Source organism: Penicillium robsamsonii (assembly GCF_028829455.1).
Source record: "Penicillium robsamsonii strain IBT 29466 chromosome Unknown utg000002l_segment0_segment0, whole genome shotgun sequence".
NCBI classification, from domain to species: Eukaryota; Fungi; Ascomycota; class Eurotiomycetes; order Eurotiales; family Aspergillaceae; genus Penicillium; species Penicillium robsamsonii.
In genome coordinates this window covers 326,926-351,889 of record NW_026643220.1, presented here as the reverse complement: position 1 = coordinate 351,889, position 24,964 = coordinate 326,926, and the positions used below count along the sequence as shown (strand labels likewise).

The following is a 24,964-nucleotide window of genomic DNA, read 5'->3' as shown; positions in this document are numbered from 1 at the left end:
AGTTGCAAGATAGGTACATTTGACATACTACATACTACATACATTTAAATACGCGATTACTACCAGGTGTGAACGTAATAATTAACAAATTACGATCAAGGGGTTTTTAAACTACTAGTCACTAGTTCTAATTAACTAAGTTAGTCTACCAAAGGTGCTCTTAACCATATGGTTTTACCATGCTCGATGATGATACACTTGGTGATAGTATACCGTGAACATATTTGATTATACCCCACGAAGCAGACTTCTGCTTTTGGCAAAACTGTTTAGTCCCCAACTCATCCTGAAATATTATATGGCAATCAGGATAGTGAAAAGAGTGCCAACCCGCTATGGAATGATTTTCGACGCCAATCAGACTCCTAGGTTCTATACTTCATTGTAGATTTTCGTAAGATATCGCAGCGCCATAAATTGAGATGATATTTTCTAATTTCGCAGATGGTTTTACTCTTCACAGTAGATTGTACTGTCAACTCGACGCGGGGACAGATACCCTTCAGACGACTGAAGTGACCAAGCGGATCATGTAATCGGTAAATTTGCCTTGATACTGAGTCACCGTAGGCTGAAAAAGTAAAAGAACGACAAGATGCAATTTATTGTATATCTGACATGCCGATAAGCGCCCTTGGATGACGTCGAATGTCACTGCTTACGATTCGAAGAGAGTGCTAAGTAATAGGTAGATATCATCAGTTTTATAAGATGACTTTCAACTATCAATCTTTATCTGGTTTTGAATCGACACTAATTTGTTAAGTATATCCTTGTCTATCGAGTGTACCTAGTTGGCAACTCGATCCGCGATCACCATTTATCAATACCTTATAGTGGTCAACATCGAGGCACTACCTCTTTGTGGAGGTACTAAGATAGGCAAATACTCACCTAAGATTACGTGTTATAGCCTAAGATTGAAAGCGATAAAACTACCCCAGCGCCAGTCTTTTTACGGTCACAGGAATTTGTATGTAATCTGTCTCATAGAAAAACCTGGAATGTGTAGATGATTGTAGTGGAGTCTTAAATATTCCTAATGCGGCTCTGGTCATTCACCATTGGCCAATGTAAGCAGGGGCATTAACTGAGGAATGTAACCCCGATATCGGGAATGCGACATCAGAGAGAGTCATGATGTCCAAGAACCACCTCATTATCGACAGCCATGGTAACTCGCAAGTTTGGTTGGGCCAGAGGAAGACCGCTTTAGGCTAGCTTGCTGTTTTGTGCTTCAATCTTTATCTTCGGGCCAACTTCTTGTTTAGGTGTTATACTAACCCGGCACACGCAAGCAACTATCTTTCATGGTCAATTGATTTAATCACTCTATTCAATCCGTATAGCTTTCTTAGGCATAAATGTGAAGACAATATGAGGCCTGGCCAAGAATGTGGAGCCTGTAACTCATTTCCACGTGGGAGCTTTCTTCAGACTCCTGTCAATCGTGCCGGGAATAGACACGGCCTTGAAAGAGACCTCAATGGTTCCATTGTCTTTAATAAGGATGTAACGTCCGAAATACAGCTTTTCAAACGCCCACTATAGTCTTAGAAACTCTCGAGTGAATTCACTTTAACTTTATCTCACAATCTGATCTATACCTATCAGCGCGCATTTTCTTCTCAATTTAAGACCTTGTATTCGTCGTCTTGGCTTTCGTTAATACCAATATGCGTTTCGTTACTACTCATCTTTCCCTCTTACTTGTTACATCGGCTACCCTCATCGCCGCCCAAGATGCAGCACCCACATCCCCGAGCACGAACGGCAATTCGAACTGCGCTTCCCAAAAGTAAGCTTCCAAGCACCCATAATCTGTCATTCAAGATTCCATTCTCATAGTCAACAGAGTCGTAGATTCATGCGTTGCAATCATGAAGCGTGGACTCGCAAAGTGTTCCGAGGCTGATTGGGACTGCAAGTGCTCAGGCGCTGCAAATATTGCCAAGTGAGTAGACAATCTATCTGGCTCTTGCAATTCCTCAACGGGGTATCGACACATTCAGCGCCACAGTACTAATGCACTTAAACAGCTGTTACGTAGACTGCTCCGACAACGACCCAGATTCATCAGCGGCCAGACAACTCAGCGTTAACGACTGTGCTACCGCGAATGCATACGATCAAGGAGAGACCACCGTCGCACCCTCCTGGACTCTTCCCGGGTCTAATGCCGCACAGCCGACCCGCGTAGATGCCAGTATAACAACTAGTGACAGCTCGTCTACTACTGCCGGACCGACGAAAGCCTTCATTGGACATGAGAAGTCGACAAGTCCATCAGAGGGGGCTGCAGTTGCGAATACTGCTGGCAGCTGGATGGCTCTTGTTGTTTTAGGATTCGGCGCTGCATTTTGAGACCATTGGTCCCGGAAGAAGGGATTTTGGAGGCTATTTTAATAGAGTCATAGAATGCAAAGAGTATTAACACCACATACATAACCAAACAGAAAAGGAAAAAAAGGCTGCAGATGTACTAAACTAGTGAACCCCCACCTCACAGCACATCAATGTCCAGCATAGATAACCACGAATACATCCCTTCCATGCAACAAAATAACCATACATTCATATACATAGACCAACGAACGCCACGCTTATACAGCACCTAAGCCTCACAATGTCATTCCCTCATCAATTGTGATACGTCTGCTTAGTAGCAATTTCCAATTTCTCGAGTTGGACCTGCTCTGCCCGACGACGAGTAACATCCCGCTGGTACCACGTGCCAGCAGCAGCAACGAGGCCCATCAGAACTTCCATTCCAACAAGCACACACAGCAAGACAAAGCCAGCACGGGTATTAATACAGTCACGATCAAAGTGATGGGGTGTACTGATGCTGCTTGTCCCAGTCTTCCACTTGCAGGTCCAGCTGTGGAGGGTCTCGTTCTTGCTGAACCCTGCTGGGTAATCCGAGGAAGGGAGGTAGATTATGAATAGGATCCCGACCAGGGCGGCTAAGAAGCCTGCGACTGCTGAGGCTGAGGCGTAGATGTTAAGTGGCTTGATACGGGAATGTGGCTGTGTCGGTGTTAGTAGACGGTATCAAGGGTTGTCACGAAGTGGGAGGGTAAGACTCACAGATGGTAGGAGCGCAGCGGCGATGTATACCAAGTTCAAGATGGAAATTATACAGCCGCACGCAATGGCGGCTGTTGTTGGACGGAGGTCAAAGTTCAACGGCCACAGCGCGAGACCGGCACTCGCCCATTGGGAGGTATGCTTATAGTGCCGCAAGGGTGGGGCTTCGCATCCGACGACGGCAATAGCAATACTGAAAGTCAAGAAAGATAGACCAAGTCGTGCAAAGTGAATGATACGACTGCGTTTCAGAAAGTTTGATTCCTCCATGTCTGAAGAATAAGCAGTGCCTGAGCCGGTGAGGGACGAGGTTGAGGTCATGATGAAGGAGTGTTGTTGGCTTTCGTGAGATGATAGAGGGGTCGAAGGAGAGTGTGTAACTGTTAATGATCACCTTGCCGGCAAGGATACTCCTAGGAATTGATATCAGAGAAATGAAGGACCCCTCTAGGGCAACGAGAAACAAAAAGCAAAGTCAAGCACTATGTTCAGCTATATTCAAACGACTGTCTCAAATAATTATAAACGGATACCAGCTGGAATATGTATATTTGCAAAACATAGTCCTGAGATCGACCTGGGGACTAATCTAGCGGGCGCTATGCTATCACACAAGTGACTATCGAATGGGCGCGTATCCCGAAGACGATATTCAGCCCATATTACTGCATAAAGCCATGCAGAGCGCCTCGACGGGAAAACGACCGCTTTGATTCGTCCTAGGCTCTGGGTTAAATTCGCAGGACTGTCTAGAGTTGTAAATAGTAGCCTTGCAACTGGGACTTGTACATCCCCGAAGTATAATTGTCTGGGCGGGCGCCAACGTGCAGACTTGGCAGACGCATCGGTCAAGCACCAACAAAGCGCCTAGTAGACCCAAATATAGAGTCTGAGGGGGGGTTGTATTAAATTTGTGGTGGACAAATCTCATTCGTCTGTGGGAAAATCTGATTTTCCCGTGGCCATGACCTGTGATAGGTAACGTCGAAGCGCCGAGGATTGTGCCTGGGGGCCAGCGGTAAGGAACTCACTCCTCGGCCTTGCTTATTCGTGGCATTCTCGTATCCCTTAGATCTAGCCTAGGCCTTAGTCTTTGTATATCGATGTTTCTCTCCGAGTACCCCTGTGCATAGTGCTCCGTAGTTGGGGGTGTTTTAGAAAGGGAATGGCGCAGGTAAAATCGGAATATTTCGATTTTCAAATCTATCGTCACACATCTTACCTCTCAACTCTTCAATGTTGATAACCTGATCCCAATTTCGAGAATCCCAAGGAGACCTCAAGAGGCTGGAACTGGGGTTGCCACCGCCATCGGCAGAATCCTCGAAATGGCGGGGCAAAAGTGATCAACTTTCTTTGAACATATATCATAGGTTTTGCAATTGGCTGAGCTTGAATTTGAATTCGAAATGACTCTCTCCAAGCTTCAGGGAGTAAAGCTCCCCGCCTCAGCTGACTTCCATGGTACTAAGCAATCCCAGGGAAGGGTTGATAGTTGCAAGCTAACCAAAGATAGTCCATCTTCGTGAGGGTCCTATGATGGAGTTGGTGACTCCCACTATCCGACAGGGTGGTGTGAACACCGTTTACGTTATGGTAAGAGAAAGTTCTTTTTTGGGGATGGGAACAATTCCTGTCCATTGTGCTAAATCTAATACACTCGATAGCCCAACCTTGTGCCACCTATCACGACCGTCGACCGTGCTCTGAACTACCAGAAGCGTCTCCAAGCCCTCGAGCCGAATGTTAACTACCTTATGTCGCTGTACCTCCACGAGACTGTGACCCCGGAGACCATCATTGAAGCTAAGAAGCGCGGCATCATTGGTGTCAAAAGTTATCCGGCTGGTGTGACGACCAACTCCTCTGCGGGTGTGGTCGACTACACGCAGTTCTACCCCATTTTCGAGGAGATGGAGCGACAAGAAATGATTCTGAACCTGCACGGAGAAAGTCCTTCCGGAGGCGATGTGACAGTGTTGTCTGCGGAAGAGCGTTTCCTTCCCAAGCTCTTTGAACTGCACTCCAAGTTCCCCAAACTGCGTATCATTTTGGAGCACTGTACCACGGCTGCCGCTGTGGAGGCTGTGAAGTCGTGCGGTCCCACGGTTTCTGGCACCATCACAGCTCATCACCTATCCATTATCATCGACTCATGGGCCGGCGACCCATTCTGCTTCTGCAAGCCCGTTGCTAAGACCCCAGCCGACCGCGATGCACTTCTTCGTGCTGCTGTCTCTGGAAACCCAAAGTTCTTCTTTGGCTCCGACAGCGCCCCGCACCCGGCGGCATCCAAGCGTGGTGGCGAGAAGATCGCTGCTGGTGTCTTCACCCAACCGTACACCACTCAGGTTGTGATTGATGCCTTTGAGCAGGCCTGCGATAACGGTGTCCTTAAGGAGGATGAAATCACGCCAGAGGTTGTCGAGGGTTTCATGAGCAAGTTCGGACGCGCCTTCTATGGCCTCCCGGAGGAGCAGAAGGAATTCATCACCATCGAGAGGAAGGGCGAGAAGATCTCGGAGATCCTCCAATCAGACAAGATCGACGTGGTCCCCTTCAGAAAGACCCAGGAGACATGGAGCATCACTTGGTCTTAGTAAGGGTAAGGCGACCAGTACATATTCAATAATAGAGTCGTAGAATCAAAAGTTTTCACATGCACATCCTCCTACACAGACTTGTCTTGCGTAAGCATGTTTGCGACGCTTTCAAGGGCGTGTGCCTCTCGGATGTCGATTCTGCGACCCGCGACTACTGGATTGCCGTCATCACCCACAGCAAGCTGGCCAGCCCGCTCAAGATGGAGTCGAATTCTGCTCTCGATATATTCCTTTCTCTCGTCTCTCTTGGACTTGGCTTCCATTGGCACAGTTGCATTGGGTAGAGCTGCCAATTTAGGCCGGAGCTGCTCAAGTGTCGTCTGCAACGCGGGCAGCTGCGAGAGAATGAAAGTAGTGTGGGTTGTAAGAGGCGTGGGTTTGGCATTCGGCCCAGCATCGACACCAACACGAAGCTGGCGTGCAGATGGGGTAGAGGTCAAAAAGGACAAATCAACTGGTTTGTTTCCGGCCGTCGTAGACACACCATCTGCCTTCGCTGTTTCAACTGTTGATAGGATAGATTGTAGTTGTGAGATGACCGCGTCATTTCGAGCGCGTTCTTCTTTTAGCGACCGGTTCAGTTTCTTCGTCTCGAACAGCTTTTTGCGTTGCGCATGTATGGTTTCTGGCGTCGGTGTGTCAGGCGAAGATCCGAAAGAGAGACCCTAGCACAATATGCATTAGTATACCGTATACCCCTATTATAAAGGCTCAAGCAACTTCAGATCTAGAAATCTGTGAATGACTGCACATACCTCGTAGTGCTTCAACCGCACCCAAGGGAGCAAGTCTGCGGGCACCGTGAGAATGTTGCGCAGCACATAGATCTCGAATTTGTCAAAGGCCTTGTCAACATTGGCTTCTAGTAGCGTCTCAAGCTGATGCAATCCATTCTCGATCTCTAGCTTCGCCTCGGGATAGACCACATTGCCATCCTCGTCTGTTTCCGCTATGCTGGGACCACTGCTGTCATGAGAGAAACCGAGCCGTTCAGGGGGCGTATTGAGGAGCCCGGCCTCCAAGCTCGAAATCGCTTGATAGATCAGGTTGTTGATCGAGTTGATAATGTCATCTATGAGGGACTAGGGAGCTGTCAGCGATATTCCTAGCAAGCGGTGGGTCCGCAGGTCGCATGTCGCGCGTGCAGCACGAGTCAATGCATATCGGTGTTGATCAACGTACTAAGGGTGTGTAACTGAAGTGCTCAGTGAGCAAGGAGGTCGTCGCATCATCCATCGCGAAAATATTGGTCTTCTCGAGCTAGGCTTGACGCGTTGAAGAAGCAAAACACGCGCGGGGGGAAAATCCACTAGCCACCGCCTTCCGTTGATCAACTACAACATCCTTAGTGACATCCAGCTTTCGTTTAAATCTTTTTCTCTCTGGCCTTTGTTGTATTACCTCCGATACATACTGCGGGCTGCTATGTTGTACATAATTTCATGTCAGACCGACACACGAATCCCAACTCGACTCGACCCAGTCACCAGGTACCTGGCAGCATTGATTTCCAGCTGAAGCAAGTCCATTGCACATGATTGTCAGCATTACATAGAGTTTCTGTATAATGTAGCAGATGACCATCCCCTGGTAAATCTTTCAGTTTCAACCATCAGACTGTCGGACCATTGGAGGGTTATCATCTAGTCCAGGTAAGACACCGAACTTTGCCCCCATGTACCTCATACCGATAGAAAAAAATATCATTTAAACTCTGCTCGTGAACCCTGAGAGATCTTTGTAGCAGAGCGCCTTTACAAACAACAAGGCGCAGAGACAATCCAAACATTCTGTCTCATCTATCTCGGTAAGAGCCTATATAAGAAACCTCCAAATGGACTACTACTCACATCTACAGTCCACCATGTCTCAGGGAAAACCCCTCCGAGTCCTAGTCATCGTCTCACACCGAAGTTCTCAGATATCAAAAGCCCAAAACAACCCAGAAGCCCTCCTACCCAAAGCAATCCGCCTCCTCAAAGCAAGCCATATTTACACCCCACAAGAAGATCACCCAGCAACAAAGCTGGTGGCAGCTCAGAAGTGGCGAACGCGGGTATTCTTCGTCTTCGACATCTGCCACACAACCTACGACGCCAAGCTCGGCCATCTGCCCGAGCAGAACAAGCTCCCCGTTGCTGTTGTTCATCTCAGCAAAAGGAACACGGCCTATGTGGCGAATGCGTGGTTGTCAAAGAGAGTTAACAGAGATATTGCTCTATTTCACAATGCCAATGGCTTCGGGGCAGTGCCGCCTTTTATTGAGGATCATACCGTCGGAAAGCGACCTGAGTATGTGAACCCGAGGGATATTTCACTCTTCCAGGCCTCTTGCCTTTGAAGATGTTTGAATTAAAATTGTTGCATGCGGTCTGCTGATGTTGTGGTATCTTGAACAATAAACAATAAGCCTTAATACATGATGAATTTGAACCAACGCCATGACCCCTTCGTAGGAGAGATGCAGAGGCTAGAAATCCATCGTAAGCTGCGGCGCCATTTTTTCAAGGTCTTCAACCTATATTACCAATCAGAATACCCGAGGATTGCCAATTGGAGGACAAAAGAATGGAGACTTACCTCAAGAAAGCCGTCCCCAAGCCCTCTGCCCCCAGTATTTCCATCTGACTCGGCCCTCTCATAAGCAGCTCGGGCGATGGCTTCCCTCACAAAGACATCAATATACTTGGCAACAACGTTATTAGCATCTTTTGCAACCTTGGTCTTTTCGTTCTGGAAATGCTGGTGCAGCAGGCGCGTAAGCAGTTTTGAGGGTATTTTGGGGTCGCTGGACGTCACGTCCTCTGGTTGGTGTGTAGTTGTAATTTCAGCAAGAATATAGTCCGGCTCCTGAGAGAGTGATCGTGAACGGCTGCGGCTCGATCCACTGGAGTCGGACTCGGATTCGGATTCGGAGGTGGCATTGGCATCGGCTGCCGGAGACTCGGGTCGGGGGCGTTTCCCAATGCTTGTAGATTTGCTTTGGCCTGTGGATTTGGTCTGGGCTGTGGGCTTGCTTTGAGTTGTGGGTTTGCTTTTTGTTGTTTTTGGCACAGTTGTGGATGCGGAGGCTTTTGTGCTGGTTTGTTTCGCTTTTCCTTTGGTCTTTGGCGCAGAGCTGGATGGTCCCGCGCTAGTCGTGCGACTGGGAGGTTTGAAGGGGAGGCGTGGGCGCTTTTGAGCTGGCTGGGGTTCGCCGGGCATATTGGTGTCCTAGATACCCGTGGAAGGTGTGCGATGAGTAATATGGTGGGAATCACAAGTATGACTGGTAAGTGGTGGAGAAATCGGGGAAATTGGAGGACAACGCGTCCGCGATCTACAGTACGCGCTGTCAGGTGATGAGGCGAGGCCCTACTTTTCTAGTTGACAGACTTGATATACTTCCTTCTTAGTTTCGCTCTTTTTTTTGGTTTCTTTCGTCTGTCAAAGTTACTTGCATGTTTTCCATGGTTATTGCTCTCGATTATTCTCATATGAGTCTTTTAAACCCTCTCCTCAACACACCAGGTAGAAGCCCACCAGAGGAGAGCCTTGCTCACGGGGAGGGAGGAGATGACTTGATTTTCTTAATCGTGGCTGGTCTCGCTGGGACTCACCACGCGAACAGGACGAGTACGGTGTTTGCTGGCCTCAAAGGGATGGTACACATTGATCTGCAGATCGACTGTATCGATCAATTTTCTAATGCGGTCCCAGGGAACTTTGAACAAACCAGTGCAGAAGCGGTTGGAGTATAGTCTCTGAGGTCGCTCATTTCTGCTCTCGGAATCCTGCTGGGGGCGTCCCCATAGCTGCCCACTCAGGTGTTGTAGGGCAGCAAAAGTGTGATTGACAATCGTATCCTCCGAATCCACGCAGCTGCCATAATGCTCTGAAGTAAAGAGGCAGATGATCCAATGGCGACGGTGGTGTAGGAGGAAGTCACTCTGCTGTGGTGGGATCATGAGTGCAGTGCCGAGGGGACGGTGAACAACGAGAGAGGGCTGCGGGTCCTCACCGTGTAGGTCGGTGATAACATGGGTGACTGGGTGGTCGAGGTAAATGAGGCAGTGATTGCGATAGATCTCGTAGGCAGCGGGATACTATAAAATTATCGTCCTATTAGTTCCAGGTTGTGTCAGATGAGTGATGTATTGGTTGACCAACCCGCTTACGAAATGAACGGGCAATGCCTGCACCCCAGACGCCCTGGCAGTTGCACGCATCTAAATTCACTAGATTAGAAAGGACTCCAAGTAGAATAATGGGTGGCTAAATGAGGGGCTCTCACGGATCAGAGCAGCCCCGTTGGGGGCGTTGAACAGGTCACCGGGGTTCTCCTGGACAAGGTTGGGAGCAGTAGGCGAAGACGAGGTCATCAAGATTAACGACTCATCGCTATCAGTGTGGTCAATCACTACACCCTGGTTATCACCTGAGTCAGACATGATATTGTGTTGTGAATGAAGAAAGCAAACGAAGAAACTGAAACTTGATCATGCTCCCTATGAAGGGTTGAGAGGAAGTGAGGATAGCAAAGGGGAAAGATCTCAGAACGGCATGATGGAGAGATATTTGGGCGTTTTATCGTCTGAACTATCACAGTCTAACGTGAAGCTCGCAAGGCAATGCATGTTTAACAATTTCAAAGAAAGGATATATAGAAAAAGAAGGAAACATAGGAAAAGGAAATACACCCTACATTGACAAGGTCTTATTCAACTCGATTCTTTGCCAAGAGGGAGACCTGAAACACTGTAGCCAAGGCTGCATGGTATAATCATATAGAACGAATGGTCTGCTACAGCGAAGGCATATGCTAAAGCAGGGCTTAAGAAGATACTCCAATGCAGTCCAAAACATCACTCATTGCACTCGCCCGTCCTCTTCGATTTTCAAACAGAAGTCAATCCTTCTTTCCCTTTGTGGCTGTGAATGGTTTCATTGTGGTCAGCTCGCCCAATTCGCCCAGACGACGGTTAACAAAACTCTTCAAGCTCTCTCTCTTCTTCAAGGTTCGTTCGGGTTTTTCGTCCTTGGCTAAAGCCTGCTGCATTGGTTCACCCTTTGGTGACTCTACCGGCTTTTTTTTATCTGCTTGATGTGGCCTCAGCGGAGGGACCTGACTTGAAGTGACGGGAGAAGTTGAAGTAGGGGTTGTGACGTCAGGATTCATGACTGAAGTGAGCGAAATTGGAACACTATTGCCGCTACTCGTTTTCATGCGACGACTCATCGATCGCGAAATAGACTTGAAGATCGAGGGGCTATTGCCAGAATCCATTCGTTCGAGGCGGTCGATCTCATTCCTGGCGGTCGTCCCATTGGTTGCAAGATTGTCTTCGCTTGCTGGGGTGTAGATCACAACACCTTTGTCAGGCACAATGCCAAACATCTCTTGGATATTTGATTGAATTAGGCCCGTGTTACGGATATTGGTGAGCGGTCCAATCAAACTCGAGAGAGCGGTGATCTTCAACAGGTATGCCGAACCGGAGGTATTTCCGAAAATCAAGTCAGCGTTCTGGTCTATAGTGACTAGCATTGATGTCTCCGGACGTTGGTAGACTTGGGCAAGGAAGTGAGCGAAATCCGACAGTAACTTGGGTGCATCATCCTTTGCCTGATTGGTGGGTTAGCAGAGAGGGATCACTGGGCATATGTCAGTGCGTCACAAACCTTTGTGTTGGTCTTGAGCTCAACCACAACAACAGATTCATGAGTGACACGGTCCTTGGTGGAGTTGTGTGATCCACGGGCCGTAAATGCGTCTTCGTAATACAACTTCTTCATCTTTGTTAACGGCGAATCGTCCACACTCTTCCGAGAAACATAGATAGGCATGCTTTCTGACGCGAAACGTGTCACAGGCACGATGTTCTCATCGTGCTTGTCCTCCTTGAACATCGACGAAGTCCTCGACGGCTTCTCAGGCATGATGATTTCGGGTGCGCTAGCATCTGGGAGGGTCTTCGGTAAAGCATTGCATGATTCATTGGGCGGTTTCTGTAGTAGGGGAATGTTGGTGGTCAAACGAGGCAAAGACGGTTTCTTCTTACAAGGGTCCATTTTAGGTATCAATTGATTCAAATGTTGAGTATGTGATGAGAGTGAAAGATGACAGAGAAAATGACTGGACCTCGGGACCTTCCATTGGAAGGGACAACCGACAAAGTAAACAAAACAGTCGGAAGGTACCTTCAAGCAAGAAAGGCCAATTCTCTGAACGCCGAATTTCCACTTAAAAAGATTTTGTCAATACGTCTCCTTCGATCCCAAACAATTTCCCCGTCCGTGTGTCTAATATATAACACCCGATGCTGTGGAATAAATTCCTCGTCGGTGGTCTCCTTCTTCCAACTGCCCATGGTGATTTCCAGTTGTCCTTCAAATCGGTCCACGAATCCAATGACATAGTTGCTGCGTTCAAACGCCGAATCCCAAGTAATGCGGTTGATAATGTCTATAACTTGTCAGATTTGACGATGTATAGATGTTTCAAACTACCTACCTCCAGCCGGGCGTAGTCTATTTTCGCCGGCCTTGGGGTCATATTCAGGCGAAGCACTTCGCTGATCCTGCTTTCGAGGCGGACTTGTCGGCTCCGATTGGAATGAGGACGACTTTTTCTCCATAGTCTCATTGGCATCTGTTTCACTGGGATTATTCGAAGCCATAGCTTTCCAGCATTCAAGATTTTCGGAATTTTCGAGTTGGTTCTTATTGCACCTATCCTGGAAACTGGAGGATCTGTTATATATCATATTAATGGCATAGGTTAGAGACATAATTTTCCATCTAGATTTCACTTTTCCAGGCTCCAGCACTGTAATGACTGGAGAGATAACCCTGGAATGATTCACACTCAGTCATAAGGCATTGTATACGGAGTGGCAGTGTTTTAATTTTTTGTGATGGGCCAAAAGCACCTGGGGAATGCTAATGACTCACTCAGAATGCGATTGTGGCTTGGCCTGGGAAACAGTGCGTCGTGACTCATGGATTCCACCAGAGCCATCTAAATTAATGCAAATGATATCCATAATTGGACAAGCATTCTACTTGCGAAAGAAAAAGAGATACGGAAAAATAGCAAAAAAAACAAAAAGTAAACTCCGATAGGGGGAATCGAACCCCCGGCTGCCGTGTGAGAGACGGCGATGTTAGCCACTACACCATATCGGACTATTGGAATTTCTGAGTGAAATTTGAAATTATAAGCCAATTCTAACGGTGTGACTGATTTCGATCCATCTCCAGATCACAGCTTCGATTTCTACTTCACTCTTGTGCTTCTTTCCACGCATCTGCACCTCTCCAACGAGGCATTTTTGCCATTGATCCGGAACGAGCTCCGCCACCCTCGTTATTTCTTATACGACTTGTCAATTCCACAATCCCTCGAGCGCAATCTGCGTTGCTTTCGCTCGCTTGGCCCCGGTTTCTCTACTACTGTGAATCTAGATGCATTCGCCCTATGCTATCCTTGGATAATCGCCTTTGCGTGGCGGGGCTCCAAATATACCTTGGGGATGCAAAGTCTGGATGAGGCCTTGCGACCTTGGCCGATGGCGCTTGTGTCATTTTGGAACTGCGGAAGACCGGGACCGGACTGCTCATCTTATCTTGGCTAGCCCGACCATCTCGGCTGCATTCGCATCAGCTAGTAGTTGATAAGCTCGCGAGTTTTTATAAGAGCAACACAGTGATTCTTTTGTGATGTCCGCAAGATTCCACGAGGACTATGTCAAGACTCCAGAGCGGCCCCCGGATCTGAAAAGCTGCCAGGAGACTTCGTTGATCGCGCGCAACATCTATTTATTCGACCTTCGCCACCTTTTTGCGCGGTCATCCGCCTCGATCTACGTAGTGCCGACCCCTGTCACCAAAGGCGCCTTGTTACCAAAGGGGGTTCAGGGAATTGTTGATAGTCATAAGACCCGCGTTGCTGCTCGGCTATATGGATGCAAACTCGAGATTACGGGTACTCGATTCTATTTCAGGGAGCAACAGAGTATTGCGATGAAGATATAGAACAAAACATGGCGCTTACGATAATGGAGAATTAAATCGGTACTATGTTGTAATAGTTAGATAGGATTCCAGTGCGATGTATTTGATCCAGACCGTTGGTGGCATGGTTTTGCGTCTGTCTAAGCCACTCGTTCTCCCAGACGCGTGAACAACTCTACCTCCATCCTGTGTCCAGCATCTGGCTGCTCGAGGATCTGGCCTACATCATCGCTGCCAAGGTCATCTTCCCACACGGCCTGAATATCGGCGTTGGCCTTTAAATTTCGATACACGCACATCCTTAGATGCCAACGCAGGAGATGTGCACAGACTCGGTTTCTTGGGTTGGTACCAAGTCTGGCAGTGTCCTTGAGGCATTTCCCTCCGAGTTTTGCCGTGTCTCCCCGAAAGATGATTATTTTGTAGCCTGCCTATGTTTGTGAAATATCAGTTTCGATGCAGAAAAAAGAGTATGCCACAATTTCAAGAGAAGCTTACATCCGGGTCGATCCCTAGTTTGAAATCATCGAAATAACTATGAACAGTTTTATCAAGAAGAAGCCCATTTTGCAGAGAATAGAGGCCACTCTCTCCGATTTCACTCGAAGGGCTGTCGTCGGTAATCCAGTTACCTTTGTAGTTATTTCTGTTCCACTCCTGGATCATGCTTGTAGGAAAGATGTGGCTGGCTTCCATCGTCTGAAATGGGTCTTGTGCATCGGGGATTAATGGGGGCCCAGAAATTACACAATGAGTGTCTCTTGTCCGAAGGCCATCCCGGAACTTTTTCTGCTGTAGAAATGATTAGCCACAAGAAATACGTATGTATTTCTCGCTATTTCCAAGCCAACGTACCAGTCGGTCTCTTTCGTTCTGTCCTGCCGATTTAGTGCGGTAGTCTCGAGTGCGAACACGGCGTGGGGCGCTCTGAGTGGTGAGCTGAACGGTGATCGGTTGCCCTCCTGTATAGTTTTAGAAACTGATAGAAAATTAGGAGTGCATAGAGTAGGGGGGACGAGTCGACATGCGCCGTTGGTGACTGTCTGCCAGCATGAAGCAGCTGCCATCAGAAATGCCAGCATTCACGGACGTTCTAACGCTTACCCACCTTTATCAAGGATAATATAGTTGTCCGGTGAAATGGGGACTCGAGCTTGAACACGGTGCGCCTGGCCATGGACTCCATTTGCATGCAGGTTAAAGATCGACCACTCTGACTGGTTCTGGAAGATGAATATCATGCTACAGTAGCGATACAACATCTCGGAAGTATGGTATCTGTTGCTTGAGTCTGGGCTGACCCGAAAGGCTGTCGATGTAGCATTAATGGCTGGCGTTCTCGCATTCTCTAGTCTCGTTTGCATATTGAGATTTGCTTACCTGCCAGCAGGGCTCCATCATTGTCGTAAATCCGGACATTGTGATCGGGGTCGCGTGGATCTTCAAGGATACGTGTCACCATCGTGGCAAGATAGACAAGAGAAAAGGGAGGAACACAAGAGTTGATTAGAGTAAGAAGATGCGAATTGCAAGATAATGCAGGGGCGAGGAGATAATGGGGAGTGAAGACACGGAGAAAGGGGGGAGGTGGTGGGGGGACGAAGAAGGTCTGAATGAACGTTTTGCAAGTCAAACTTGGGAGATGGACGGTCAAATGTTGAGCAACAAAAAGAGTGGCTGACTCTAACGAGCTCATCACCATAGTAGGCCTGCGAGGCAAACATAATCAAAATTTTGCCATGACGCATGACAACCGTCAGCTCTTCGTGGGTTCAGCATACGGCCCTTTGGGGGCGCCCCTACGCGGCGTCTAGTTTGTAATTGTCGATTATAATCATGGGTAAACATCTATATAATTAACTAGCTATATTATGTAGACTTACTATACCGATCTTGCTACCCGTTGATGTTGATGGCGGTGAAATATTAGGCGCCCACGCCCACCCACCCTGGCACCGGGTGTTGATAACTCAGTTTCATGGTCCTATTCCTCTATTTCGATCCTGTCTGCTTCCTGCACCCAGCAGGCTACGACCGTCGTCAGTTATAGTACTTCTGGTCACCATTAGGTGTATATACTACAACTCTCCCTTTCTAATACAGAACCCTCTCTACAGGACGCAAATTTCTCCCACGTATTCCAATCTCTAGTCCCCTTTCGATGCCAGCATTTCCAAGTACCACAACGCAAGTAACATAGTCAATTGGTTCTCGCTATATTGTTTATAAGCCCCCTATTAAATAGGATCCGCTATTCTAGATGTCTATCACCGTCAAGTCGCCGAATCAGAATAAGCTCTTTGTCGGTAGTTACGAATCTATATCGGGTCTCGTTCAGCTTTCACCACTTCGCATAAAATAAGGCGTTTCTCCTTATTCAAATATACCGACCTATATGCGGGGTTTTATCGCCTTGTAGGTCAATGGGTCGGTAGATTGTCGAAATCCCGCCTACTTCGATGTATCCACCCTACGATGTTTCTAGAACAGGACAATCATGCGCTAAACCTAGTGAGACATATAGCACTAGTCCTCATTAGATCTATAAAACCGCCTATACGGAATCACCACGATCATCTCCCACAACACCACGTACAACCGTGGTTTTTCCGCTGTCCCCCTGGATTACACCATATCGGATTAATTGTTGAAGGTTAGCTTCATTCTTGGAGTTATGAATATTGGAAGTTAGCATGATCTCGCTCTATATCTTCTGTGCGCGGTAGTATATAAGTTTCGACCTCCCCCCCTCCCAATCAACTTCTTGACGTGTTGGTTTTTTGCCCCTTCCCCCTGGCCACTGTAGTTGAGGCGTATTCGCCATTGATCTGGACCACCGAGCTCCGAAGCTTCGCCTCTCACTTTTGTCTAGCCTGTACGGAGTTCCCTCGTCGGCTTCTCGGCGCGCTCCTCGTGACTTCAAATTACCGCGCTCTCCGGATGGACTTCCTTCGTTGCCTCCGACGGTGGCCCGTAAGATGAGCTTGTCCTTCGTAACACCACCCCGCAAGCTAACGGCCTGATGTGTTGACCGGCCGACTGGGACTTGATTATTTCCCGGTGCGTATGTCTTCTATCTACGCTCTGAAGACGGCCGTCTGCTACAACCCTGGATTTTGAGTCTCGCCTTGTGCGCATCCGAATATTATGAGCGACAAGTAACGCGCAGCCCTCATCATCGCCATGTATGTACCTTTGAGCTGGACTCATGTCCGGATATCCGAGACTCCAAGAAGCACATCATGGAAATGTAGGCTTGCGAATTGTAGTTTGACGCATCTCCTCCCCAGATCATGTTCCTAGCTGTGGCCGTCTGCGTTATGAGGGTGGCAATAAATTTACGATTTTTCACTTAGTATAATATGACCCTAGCTTGGAACTAAACTGACTTGTATTTGTGTACTTATCCTACTCATCCTATGGTACGTAGAGCTACTGTTCCAATGTTAAAGCTCGCCTGCGCCGGCCCCTATACTTCCAATGTCGAAACTTGAATGCATTGCATAAACTCTAGGTGGATATATTACATTCGGTCTATATGAAAAATCTAGTCGATTTATCATGAATGCAATATAGAGCGAAAATTTGGTTAGATTACGATTATGTGAAAGAGATGCCCGCCTCCATAACCATAAGCGACTCCGTAACCCTAATCAACCCCGTAACTTTCAGCTTAACTCCTAGGTGGACGTCCTAACAGAAGGTCGGAGCCAAATATGATACCCATCTCAAAATATGTCGAGATATATGTGTGACTTTCTAATTCTTGCGCACTTTCAAAGTCAAGCAGAGTTACCACACGACTCTCTCTGTCATAGAGAATATTGTGCTTGCCAGGATCATCAAGACGGATGCCCACTTGTCGCAAAGCATGAATGCCATTAAGGCATTCGGACTGAATGTAAGCCCGTTCAGTCTCGGATAGAGCATGCCACAGTCGGTCAAGCCGCACCCCGTCTCTCTGCTCCAGAACGAGAACATAGCCCGATGAAAATATGCTCGAGCAAATAATCTCCCCCCTAGAGATCCACTTGGTGAAGCTGAGATGGCCGGCCGGCTGCTGGGCCCAAATGCGGTTATAGACTTCCGCTTCCGCATCAAACCTAAATGTAGCTAGTTAGTAGGTCTAATAGCAAGCCGTTAAAGTGATTTGACTCACAGCTCATCGTATTGAAGTCCCCAGCACTTTAGTATCACTGTTGATCCACCCATGGTTACTAACCAGGTCGCCTTGTGTTGGACCCTTGGATCTGATAACTTCTGAAGGCAGTTAACGACTGTAGGGGTAGAGGTAGATCCGTTAGTGTTAATGATTACACTATCCGATGTGATAGTGTCTACTTGGTTCGCCACCGACGGGGGTGGGTAAGCGAAATTTCTAAGTATACGGGCGGAGACGCAGATAGGAGGAGGGCCCCGTAGCTTCTCAATATATTAGCAGCTTTACGATATCTCTCACAGTTACCCTAATCAATACTTACATTTCTTGGCTCAAATGTTGGGCTTTCAACGTACTTTGGCTCCGATAAGGCCATTAGACAGAAACCAGCAAGTAACTGGCGAAGGGAAGGCTGCGTAGCGCTATGCCTAATAGGCGGCGAAAGGAGAAAAGAAGAGTCAGTTTCTCGTTTAATAAAAACAGTAGAGTCGTAGGTGGATAAAAATCCAAACCGAATTAAACATGTGCGCATCTAAGCAATAAGCTGACCTAAACAAAGGGCTAAGAGTGAGCGAACTTAACGTGAAAGTGAGAGAATGCTAGATAAGCAAACCTATCAGTGGCTCGAGGCGAGGAGATGTATTAGGTCGGTTAAGATGAAGATATTCGTCCAGGATGGTCCAGGGCGTTTTCATTTCTCCAACCAGATGAACGTTGCTAGGTCTAGGCCAGGTCGCAATCAGCCCTAAACATACGTCTGGGATAGTGTCTTCTGGGGTGGAGATTGCCTGAAAATCGGCAAATCGGATTGACGCCATACCTGGCACCGGTTCGAGGGCTTTGATAACTGGGTCACAGACATTGCGGATAAATCTCCCGGTTAAACTAAGCTCATTACTAACCGTGTAAAGTTCCGTCTCGTCGTTCAGCTGAACTTCATGGGCGATGCCAGCTTCTTAGAACACTTGGTAAGTGTCCGTTACGAATGTATTCAATGGAGACATATAGGCGAGTGACAGACGGTCGGAATGGATTGATGGGTTCGATGGTCCAGCATGCTGGCTTAAAGCTGGAGAAGCTCGAGCCAGCTGCGTCTTGGCGGGTTCCGGGATGAGTCTGGGGCGTTTCGCTGACATGTGGAGATGGGGCATGACCCACTATTGCCTGTGCTGGAGAAGTTTGACAGGACTATGCGAGAAGTGGGGTACACGATTCAGAAGACGAGACTGGATTGGTCAGAGACAAAGATTCTGGGAGCAAGAGCTGAGCGTAGGGTGTCTCGTGATTGCCCGTGTAATCGCACCCCCCCCGGCGCTTAGCTTTTACATGTTCAGCTACGTATACAGCACATCTGGCCGGAGTCCTGCACTAAGCGGCAAGAAGCTCTTCCACGCCGTCAATAGCGTGTGGGAAAATAACAACGGCCACGCCACTTGAGGGCACCGATGATGACCAAGGTCTCATTGAAGGCTGTGTCTTCAACAATGTCAGCCAAATTGTAGGGGATCTCGTCGGTCAACTCTTTAGCTCGCCAAGTGCTACTGCAAACAAAGCATGCCCCGGCGACCTTAAGAGGGACTGCGTGGCGAAGATTCAAATAGACAGTGGGGCTCCGTTTACGAATACTGATACTAAGTTCTTCTCTAATTTTGCTGGACTGACCGTTGCTACTGCAAGTGCAGCTTCGGAAGCCCGGGCAAGCGTCCCAACCAATGCTGGAAACACGCTTAATAATGCCCAATTCTGAGGGAAAGCGGGAAGATCAAGGAGAAGGGGAGATCGGGAGAGATTAATATGATTTGTCTTGTATCTATCGACTAGATCGGGGAAAAGAAAGGAAGAAATATGACATCCAATAATTTCATACTGTGATTCATGGTCCTCACGGAAACCAGCACATGCAAACATTGAAATTGACAGGAATCGAATCTTGGTTCTGACAATGTAGTAGCTTTGCTTTGGAATTTTTTTTCAAGTCCTACTTTGAAGCCATTTGTCTGCCTTCCACCTATTTCCTAAGTTGTGGCTTTTTGGAGGGCGAAGCTCTCCCCTTCCAAGACCAAAAGTGCACCACCAACAAGATGTAAACTTCCAGTAATGAGAATCATTGTCTTATCCACGTCGCAGGCAATGTTCTTTGCATATTCGATGGCTTCTTCGATTGATGCTAACGCCGCTGTCTCTGTCATGGGATCAAACTGATGCCAAAGCTCAGCCATGCGCCTTTGTAGGCTCAAGCTTTCGAGTTCCTTTGGATCGACATTCCGGTTGGTGCAGTCTGTAAACAACTTCCTGCATTAGTAATCTTCTCGAGAGCCGACCTAGTGCGTTGCGTAGACCCTACCAATTTTGAAGGCGTTGCCTTTGTAGGTTACGTTCGTACAGAATAGCGCATGCTGAAACCTCAAGTTGCAATTGTTGTATAACTCGCTATGCACAGCTCGAAGAAGCACCTCGGCATTTCTTGTAGACTGCTGATTGAAGATGAGCACCCTTGGGGTATCCCTAGTTCGATAAGTGTCAGACGAGACCTGTTAGGATGATGAAGTGGCGAAATTCCTACCTTGACTGGACTGACTGTGAGTTTGTGACGCGCCCAAACCACGAGGCCGCTAACTTAAGGCTCTCTTCTGTATGTGCACCATCAATATGCCAATTTTGCTTTCCGGTTGTAAGAGTTTCACATCTTCCTCTCCATACCATGTTTTTGAGACCTTGGATAAATTGTTCGGGAAGTTTTTCATGGCCAAGGTCCACTTGAATTCCGAGTTTTTGCAACAAGGAAAGTGAAAGGCTAATAGCGAGAGAAGCATTTGTCCTTTGAAAATCTTCCGCTGGCTTGAGATCAATATCGGAAAGAGCAGGGTGGACTACAACAGTAACGAGGTTGACGTTCTTTTCTTTCGCTCTCTGGTATAGGACCTCCATAGCGCTAGGCAACTGAGGAACGGTAAAGGCGGGTGACCCAGTCTTGAAAATTCCTGCTTTATGCCATGCTATCTTGTCGATCGTATCGCCGAGTGCAGACACATGGTCGATCCCAAGGGTCGTGATACCAGTCACTGACGGCTGTGGAATAATATTTGTTGAGTCTAATTCACCTCCTACTCCAACTTCAAAGACAGCTGCATCGACACCTTCTCTTATGAAAGTATGGAATGCCATGAGAGTGAGGAATCGGAAATAGGTGGGCTTATAAGCGGGATCAATACCTTCTCTGACTGCGCTTGATTCGAGAGCATCCCAGACTTCAAAAAAGTACTTGGTAAATTGCTCCTCTGAAATCGGAGAGGAGTTGATTCGGATTCTCTCCCTTACCACCCCCAGATGAGGGGAGGTATAGAGTCCAATCTTACGGGGAACCCCAACAGATTGTTGGTAGCTCTGAAGGATGGAATTGACAAAAGCACATGTGGTGCCTTTTCCTTTCGTACCCGCAACATGAACGACATTTAGACGATTTAGATCGTTGATCTGCAGTGACACACCAGTTAGACAGGGCCCACCAATGGAAAAGATTCTGGAATCAACTCACATCGTACCCAATGCGGCATATCCATTTTCTCATCTGTTCCACGACCGTGCTACCCAGTTTTCCACCAAGACGCCTTCTTTCATCTAGCACCTTGAATCCCGACTGAGTGGAATTCAATTTTTCCACTGCATCCTAGTCATTATAAGGGTTTCAGTCTCGATCTTGGCAGGTGCAGAGAAATTCCTACATGATAGGTTGGCCGCTCCAATGTATCTGACATGACTCGACTGAAGGAATAATTTGGTTTCTGGGAAAGGATTTCGAGAACGCTAAGATCGCAGATTTTTGTACGGAGTACGTGTTGTAAGCAATATGCAGAGAAGTGGGACTATCATTAATAAGTTTCCCCTCACTGGAATCCCAGCTTATACATTGAAAAGTCGTTTTCACCAAGCTTCTTTCTTTCAGCCATCTGTCTACTTCTGTATAAAACAGAGAAGAGGGAAAAATATCTTTAAAAAAAAAACATATAAACAGAACATCTGAGGACCACTGAAAAGACACCACAAGGTCGCATAAGCGGCCAGCTGTATATATTCCTCGCCTTGCTGATTTCATAACTGTGCACCTTTCTCGGTTCATAAAAAAATATGATTCGCGCAGATGCAGCAAGTAAAGCCGGAGTGCCGGAGAAGGGGCTTGCATAGGGTCGTATCCCTGCTCTCCAACAATTCTTTGTTTGACGCTGCACGTACATGAATTGCAATGCGGGACCAACAGCTTTTGCCTGTTAGCACCCCGGAAATACCTGGCTGTTACGAAGTGAGCTGGGGTTTGAGAGGTATCAAGTACTCTGGACATACTTTGTAGTCGAGTGAAACTATTCCGACGATCCTGGCATTGCAATTTGGAATTGCGATTTGGAATTGCGTACATTTTATACATTCTGAAGTGTCTGCTATATCAGATGTGTCTATTACATTATGATTAGAGCGCGTACAATGTATAGGATCATACAGTGTAGATCTAAGCGAAAATCCGGAGTACATAATATAATCTAGAGAATTAGTGTCTGGGGATTAAGGCACGGTCTCGAACCTAGCTAGGCTCGGTTTCTATACATGTGTAATCGCGTATATTAGCCTGTAATCAAACAATGCAAGGATTATGACCGGCTAGGTTGCTATATGAGTAGATTCGGTTGATCAAGCAGGAGCTTCCATTCGGCAGCGCGAGGAGTCTCCAAAGGACTGTAGTCGACTGCTCAAAGAAAAACAGCACAAGGTTCTCAACAACACTCCGTCTATTGGATAGGAGAAGACAGCGGCGACAGTACGGGAACTGAATTTCCCACAGCCCGAGAAGGAGGGCCCAATGGTATTTTGGCTTTTGATCCCCTTTTCCTTTTCAACGCATGCGATATACCGGTATCAATTCGTTCGAGACATTGCTCGGCCAAGCAAATATGGGCAGGCGAATCTGGGACTAGTGGTGAAATAACAGAATTCCATCTTACCGAGGATGGAGCTTAAATCTACAGCTTGTCGGTTTGTTAAGCAGGGATGATAGATGTTGACTAGGCAGTTGAGAGCCCACTTACCGAACTACAGGTTTTCTATAAAAGAGGTTAGGAATATTGCCTGTAGTAGACTATTGCAACTTGCCCTAATTAGGAGCTTCATTCGCCACAAAGGCCAAGGGGTGTTTGAATCAACTCAAATCCTCATATGTGAATCAATTAGGGAGCCTTATATGATTCAAATCACTGGGTACTTTCGTGCCTGAGTTAAAACTATCCAGCTCCATCAGGATGACGTTCGATAGGCTGGTACCAGGCTTTGTGCGCTGTCGAAGAAGCGGGATAGACATTAGGAAGCAGCCATGGTGTAATCCTATGCTCCATTGATAAGGTTCTGGCCGCTTCGGGCTGCCGCTGCTGAATATGAGAAAACAAAAATGAATCTGGGCGAAGAGACTCAGGCTTCATTTGAGAACTCCAAAAACAGTCTTGTCGCTGAGGAGCGAAGCTACTGGATTGTCGGGCTTGGATCATACTGGTAAGATTATATTGTCATTCTAGCTCTCGACCACTCTAGTAAGCACCATATCGTGTCTGTATCGATGACGAAGATTCGATCATCGGAAACAACATCAATGAAACTCTAGGGTTACATTTTCCATAACAGTTGAACCACTGAAAGCACCGTTACAAGAGCACTGGTACCGATAATTTCAGCACCACATCCCCAAGTTGTTTGCTATGATGGAAAATACTGTAGTATGTCTTCTGTCAACGTCTGGAACACCATGGTTGAATACATGAGCTTCCACGACACTGGCGTCCGGCCAAGAAGGGGCGCTAATGCGTAGACGCCACTTTGCTTCTTTTTTTCCAGTAATACCAATACGGGTAATAATTATTAATCACTTTTATCAGCATGTGGCTCGCGCCATTGTTGTATTTAATTGGTATGAGTTTGAAAAGGAATACTGTATTTAATAACGGTGGCGTACCTGAATTGGCCTCCATTCGAAATGTGCACGATAATTGGCTACAGCCTTGACGCCTTTGGCTTAGCGCTCTCCCAAGGTTTGGCCCCGTTTTGTCCCGTCGCCCTATGTGTTCCCACCTTAGTGAGGCATTTTACTTTCTCACCCGCAGTACCAACCTTGGAAGGTCCGCCACATCCGTCATCCTTGGCGACCCTAGCAATTTCCGCTGCTTAATCGCTCTACCTCCCTCAGTTCTACGGAGTATAATTTGGTAGACTTTATTTGCTTGCCGATCCCTCGCCGAATTGTCCCATATCTAGATAATCTTACGTAGGAGTTCCCAGAAATCTCCCTTTGAATTTGTAAAGTAAGTGCATTATTTGGTGTTCCAACTTCCCAGGTTGTCTGGCTACTCGACTATATAGTATTCGTTCTCGATGCCATTATTATCGATATACTCTGTCCATCTTTTGTAGTCTAGGGGTATTAAAAAAAACTGCATATGTAATCCATCGCGCAGATACAGACACACATTGGAAAGTCTAGCGAGTCCTTAACGTCGTCGCCATTATGTATTAGGCTGTACGCTTGCCTTTCTCCTGGCAGTGTAAGTCTTTGTATTGCTGGTTAACCCCGTTTCAATTTTTACTAATGTTTTCCTATACCGACAAATCAATCCATGGCACCGAAAAGATTATAGACCATCGGTGGAATTCGGCTGTCTATGCAAATCGCATCTAACCATGCCATAATACTAGGTACGCGAGATTAAAAGGGGGTGGATTGAGATTTTCCAGTTCTTGGCGTATGGAGAAGGGAAAAAAGCGAAACCCGAGCTCAATCCGGTAGGTGGATTGGGCGCTTGGGGGCGATTACTAAAAAGTCGGGATAGTATATGTATGCGAATGTACCGGTTGAGAAAGACTGAACCTTGGGGTGACCCCAGGAGATCCAGGAACCATGACCGAGTGGCTGGCCCCCGGAAAACATACATACGGCTGGATACGGGGATGCCGAGACAATCCCGATCCCACGTGCCACTCGCTCGCACGGCGTGGTCGGAAAGCCGGCTTGATACAAAAAGGGAGATTGCACCGGTCCGTGTGACGTATGCCGTGCCGCAAAGATTTAGGTGTCGTTGGGTCCGGA

The 24,964-nt window shown here is 47.3% G+C and overlaps 14 protein-coding genes across 14 annotated transcripts; 5 read left to right on the top strand and 9 right to left on the bottom strand.

Annotated features, from left to right (window-relative positions):
• Window positions 1-1,676: 1,676 nt before the first annotated feature.
• N7447_003380 (GPI anchored serine-threonine rich protein) lies at window positions 1,677-2,364 on the top strand (the record flags this gene model as incomplete). The annotated part of the gene is made up of 3 exons (XM_057227655.1): window positions 1,677-1,798; window positions 1,856-1,954; window positions 2,040-2,364. The coding sequence occupies 3 exons, from the start codon at window positions 1,677-1,679 to the stop codon at window positions 2,362-2,364; spliced, it is 546 nt and encodes a 181-aa protein (XP_057086996.1).
• A 276-nt stretch (window positions 2,365-2,640) lies between these two features.
• N7447_003379 (uncharacterized protein) lies at window positions 2,641-3,411 on the bottom strand (the record flags this gene model as incomplete). Its single annotated transcript, XM_057227654.1, has 2 exons — window positions 2,641-3,030; window positions 3,091-3,411. 2 exons carry the CDS (start codon window positions 3,409-3,411, stop codon window positions 2,641-2,643), a joined length of 711 nt encoding a protein of 236 aa, XP_057086995.1.
• Window positions 3,412-4,499: 1,088 nt separating this feature from the next.
• N7447_003378 (dihydroorotase) lies at window positions 4,500-5,690 on the top strand (the record flags this gene model as incomplete). The annotated part of the gene is made up of 3 exons (XM_057227653.1): window positions 4,500-4,554; window positions 4,607-4,686; window positions 4,758-5,690. The coding sequence occupies 3 exons, from the start codon at window positions 4,500-4,502 to the stop codon at window positions 5,688-5,690; spliced, it is 1,068 nt and encodes a 355-aa protein (XP_057086994.1).
• Window positions 5,691-5,761: 71 nt separating this feature from the next.
• Window positions 5,762-6,929, bottom strand: N7447_003377 (MIND complex subunit MTW1; the record flags this gene model as incomplete). The annotated part of the gene is made up of 3 exons (XM_057227652.1): window positions 5,762-6,358; window positions 6,449-6,775; window positions 6,876-6,929. The coding sequence occupies 3 exons, from the start codon at window positions 6,927-6,929 to the stop codon at window positions 5,762-5,764; spliced, it is 978 nt and encodes a 325-aa protein (XP_057086993.1).
• A 24-nt stretch (window positions 6,930-6,953) lies between these two features.
• On the bottom strand, window positions 6,954-7,277 carry N7447_003376 (uncharacterized protein; the record flags this gene model as incomplete). Its single annotated transcript, XM_057227651.1, has 2 exons — window positions 6,954-7,116; window positions 7,153-7,277. 2 exons carry the CDS (start codon window positions 7,275-7,277, stop codon window positions 6,954-6,956), a joined length of 288 nt encoding a protein of 95 aa, XP_057086992.1.
• A 280-nt stretch (window positions 7,278-7,557) lies between these two features.
• On the top strand, window positions 7,558-8,034 carry N7447_003375 (uncharacterized protein; the record flags this gene model as incomplete). Its single annotated transcript, XM_057227650.1, has 1 exon — window positions 7,558-8,034. The coding sequence occupies one exon, from the start codon at window positions 7,558-7,560 to the stop codon at window positions 8,032-8,034; it is 477 nt and encodes a 158-aa protein (XP_057086991.1).
• A 182-nt stretch (window positions 8,035-8,216) lies between these two features.
• N7447_003374 (CENP-X/MHF2 family protein) lies at window positions 8,217-8,897 on the bottom strand (the record flags this gene model as incomplete). The annotated part of the gene is made up of 1 exon (XM_057227649.1): window positions 8,217-8,897. One exon carries the CDS (start codon window positions 8,895-8,897, stop codon window positions 8,217-8,219), a length of 681 nt encoding a protein of 226 aa, XP_057086990.1.
• Window positions 8,898-9,262: 365 nt separating this feature from the next.
• Window positions 9,263-10,123, bottom strand: N7447_003373 (uncharacterized protein; the record flags this gene model as incomplete). The annotated part of the gene is made up of 3 exons (XM_057227648.1): window positions 9,263-9,778; window positions 9,843-9,901; window positions 9,967-10,123. The coding sequence occupies 3 exons, from the start codon at window positions 10,121-10,123 to the stop codon at window positions 9,263-9,265; spliced, it is 732 nt and encodes a 243-aa protein (XP_057086989.1).
• Window positions 10,124-10,581: 458 nt separating this feature from the next.
• N7447_003372 (MIF domain protein) lies at window positions 10,582-12,352 on the bottom strand (the record flags this gene model as incomplete). The annotated part of the gene is made up of 4 exons (XM_057227647.1): window positions 10,582-11,298; window positions 11,355-11,681; window positions 11,990-12,138; window positions 12,187-12,352. The coding sequence occupies 4 exons, from the start codon at window positions 12,350-12,352 to the stop codon at window positions 10,582-10,584; spliced, it is 1,359 nt and encodes a 452-aa protein (XP_057086988.1).
• Window positions 12,353-13,394: 1,042 nt separating this feature from the next.
• N7447_003371 (uncharacterized protein) lies at window positions 13,395-13,709 on the top strand (the record flags this gene model as incomplete). The annotated part of the gene is made up of 1 exon (XM_057227646.1): window positions 13,395-13,709. The coding sequence occupies one exon, from the start codon at window positions 13,395-13,397 to the stop codon at window positions 13,707-13,709; it is 315 nt and encodes a 104-aa protein (XP_057086987.1).
• A 119-nt stretch (window positions 13,710-13,828) lies between these two features.
• On the bottom strand, window positions 13,829-15,150 carry N7447_003370 (HNH endonuclease signature motif containing protein; the record flags this gene model as incomplete). Its single annotated transcript, XM_057227645.1, has 5 exons — window positions 13,829-14,119; window positions 14,187-14,480; window positions 14,544-14,650; window positions 14,797-14,997; window positions 15,069-15,150. 5 exons carry the CDS (start codon window positions 15,148-15,150, stop codon window positions 13,829-13,831), a joined length of 975 nt encoding a protein of 324 aa, XP_057086986.1.
• A 2,211-nt stretch (window positions 15,151-17,361) lies between these two features.
• Window positions 17,362-18,983, bottom strand: N7447_003369 (uncharacterized protein; the record flags this gene model as incomplete). Its single annotated transcript, XM_057227644.1, has 4 exons — window positions 17,362-17,791; window positions 17,848-18,110; window positions 18,603-18,802; window positions 18,869-18,983. The coding sequence occupies 4 exons, from the start codon at window positions 18,981-18,983 to the stop codon at window positions 17,362-17,364; spliced, it is 1,008 nt and encodes a 335-aa protein (XP_057086985.1).
• Window positions 18,984-19,862: 879 nt separating this feature from the next.
• N7447_003368 (uncharacterized protein) lies at window positions 19,863-21,602 on the bottom strand (the record flags this gene model as incomplete). The annotated part of the gene is made up of 5 exons (XM_057227643.1): window positions 19,863-20,125; window positions 20,192-20,352; window positions 20,411-21,321; window positions 21,383-21,514; window positions 21,570-21,602. The coding sequence occupies 5 exons, from the start codon at window positions 21,600-21,602 to the stop codon at window positions 19,863-19,865; spliced, it is 1,500 nt and encodes a 499-aa protein (XP_057086984.1).
• A 1,676-nt stretch (window positions 21,603-23,278) lies between these two features.
• On the top strand, window positions 23,279-23,692 carry N7447_003367 (uncharacterized protein; the record flags this gene model as incomplete). Its single annotated transcript, XM_057227642.1, has 2 exons — window positions 23,279-23,379; window positions 23,602-23,692. 2 exons carry the CDS (start codon window positions 23,279-23,281, stop codon window positions 23,690-23,692), a joined length of 192 nt encoding a protein of 63 aa, XP_057086983.1.
• Between the last annotated feature and the right edge of the window lie 1,272 nt (window positions 23,693-24,964).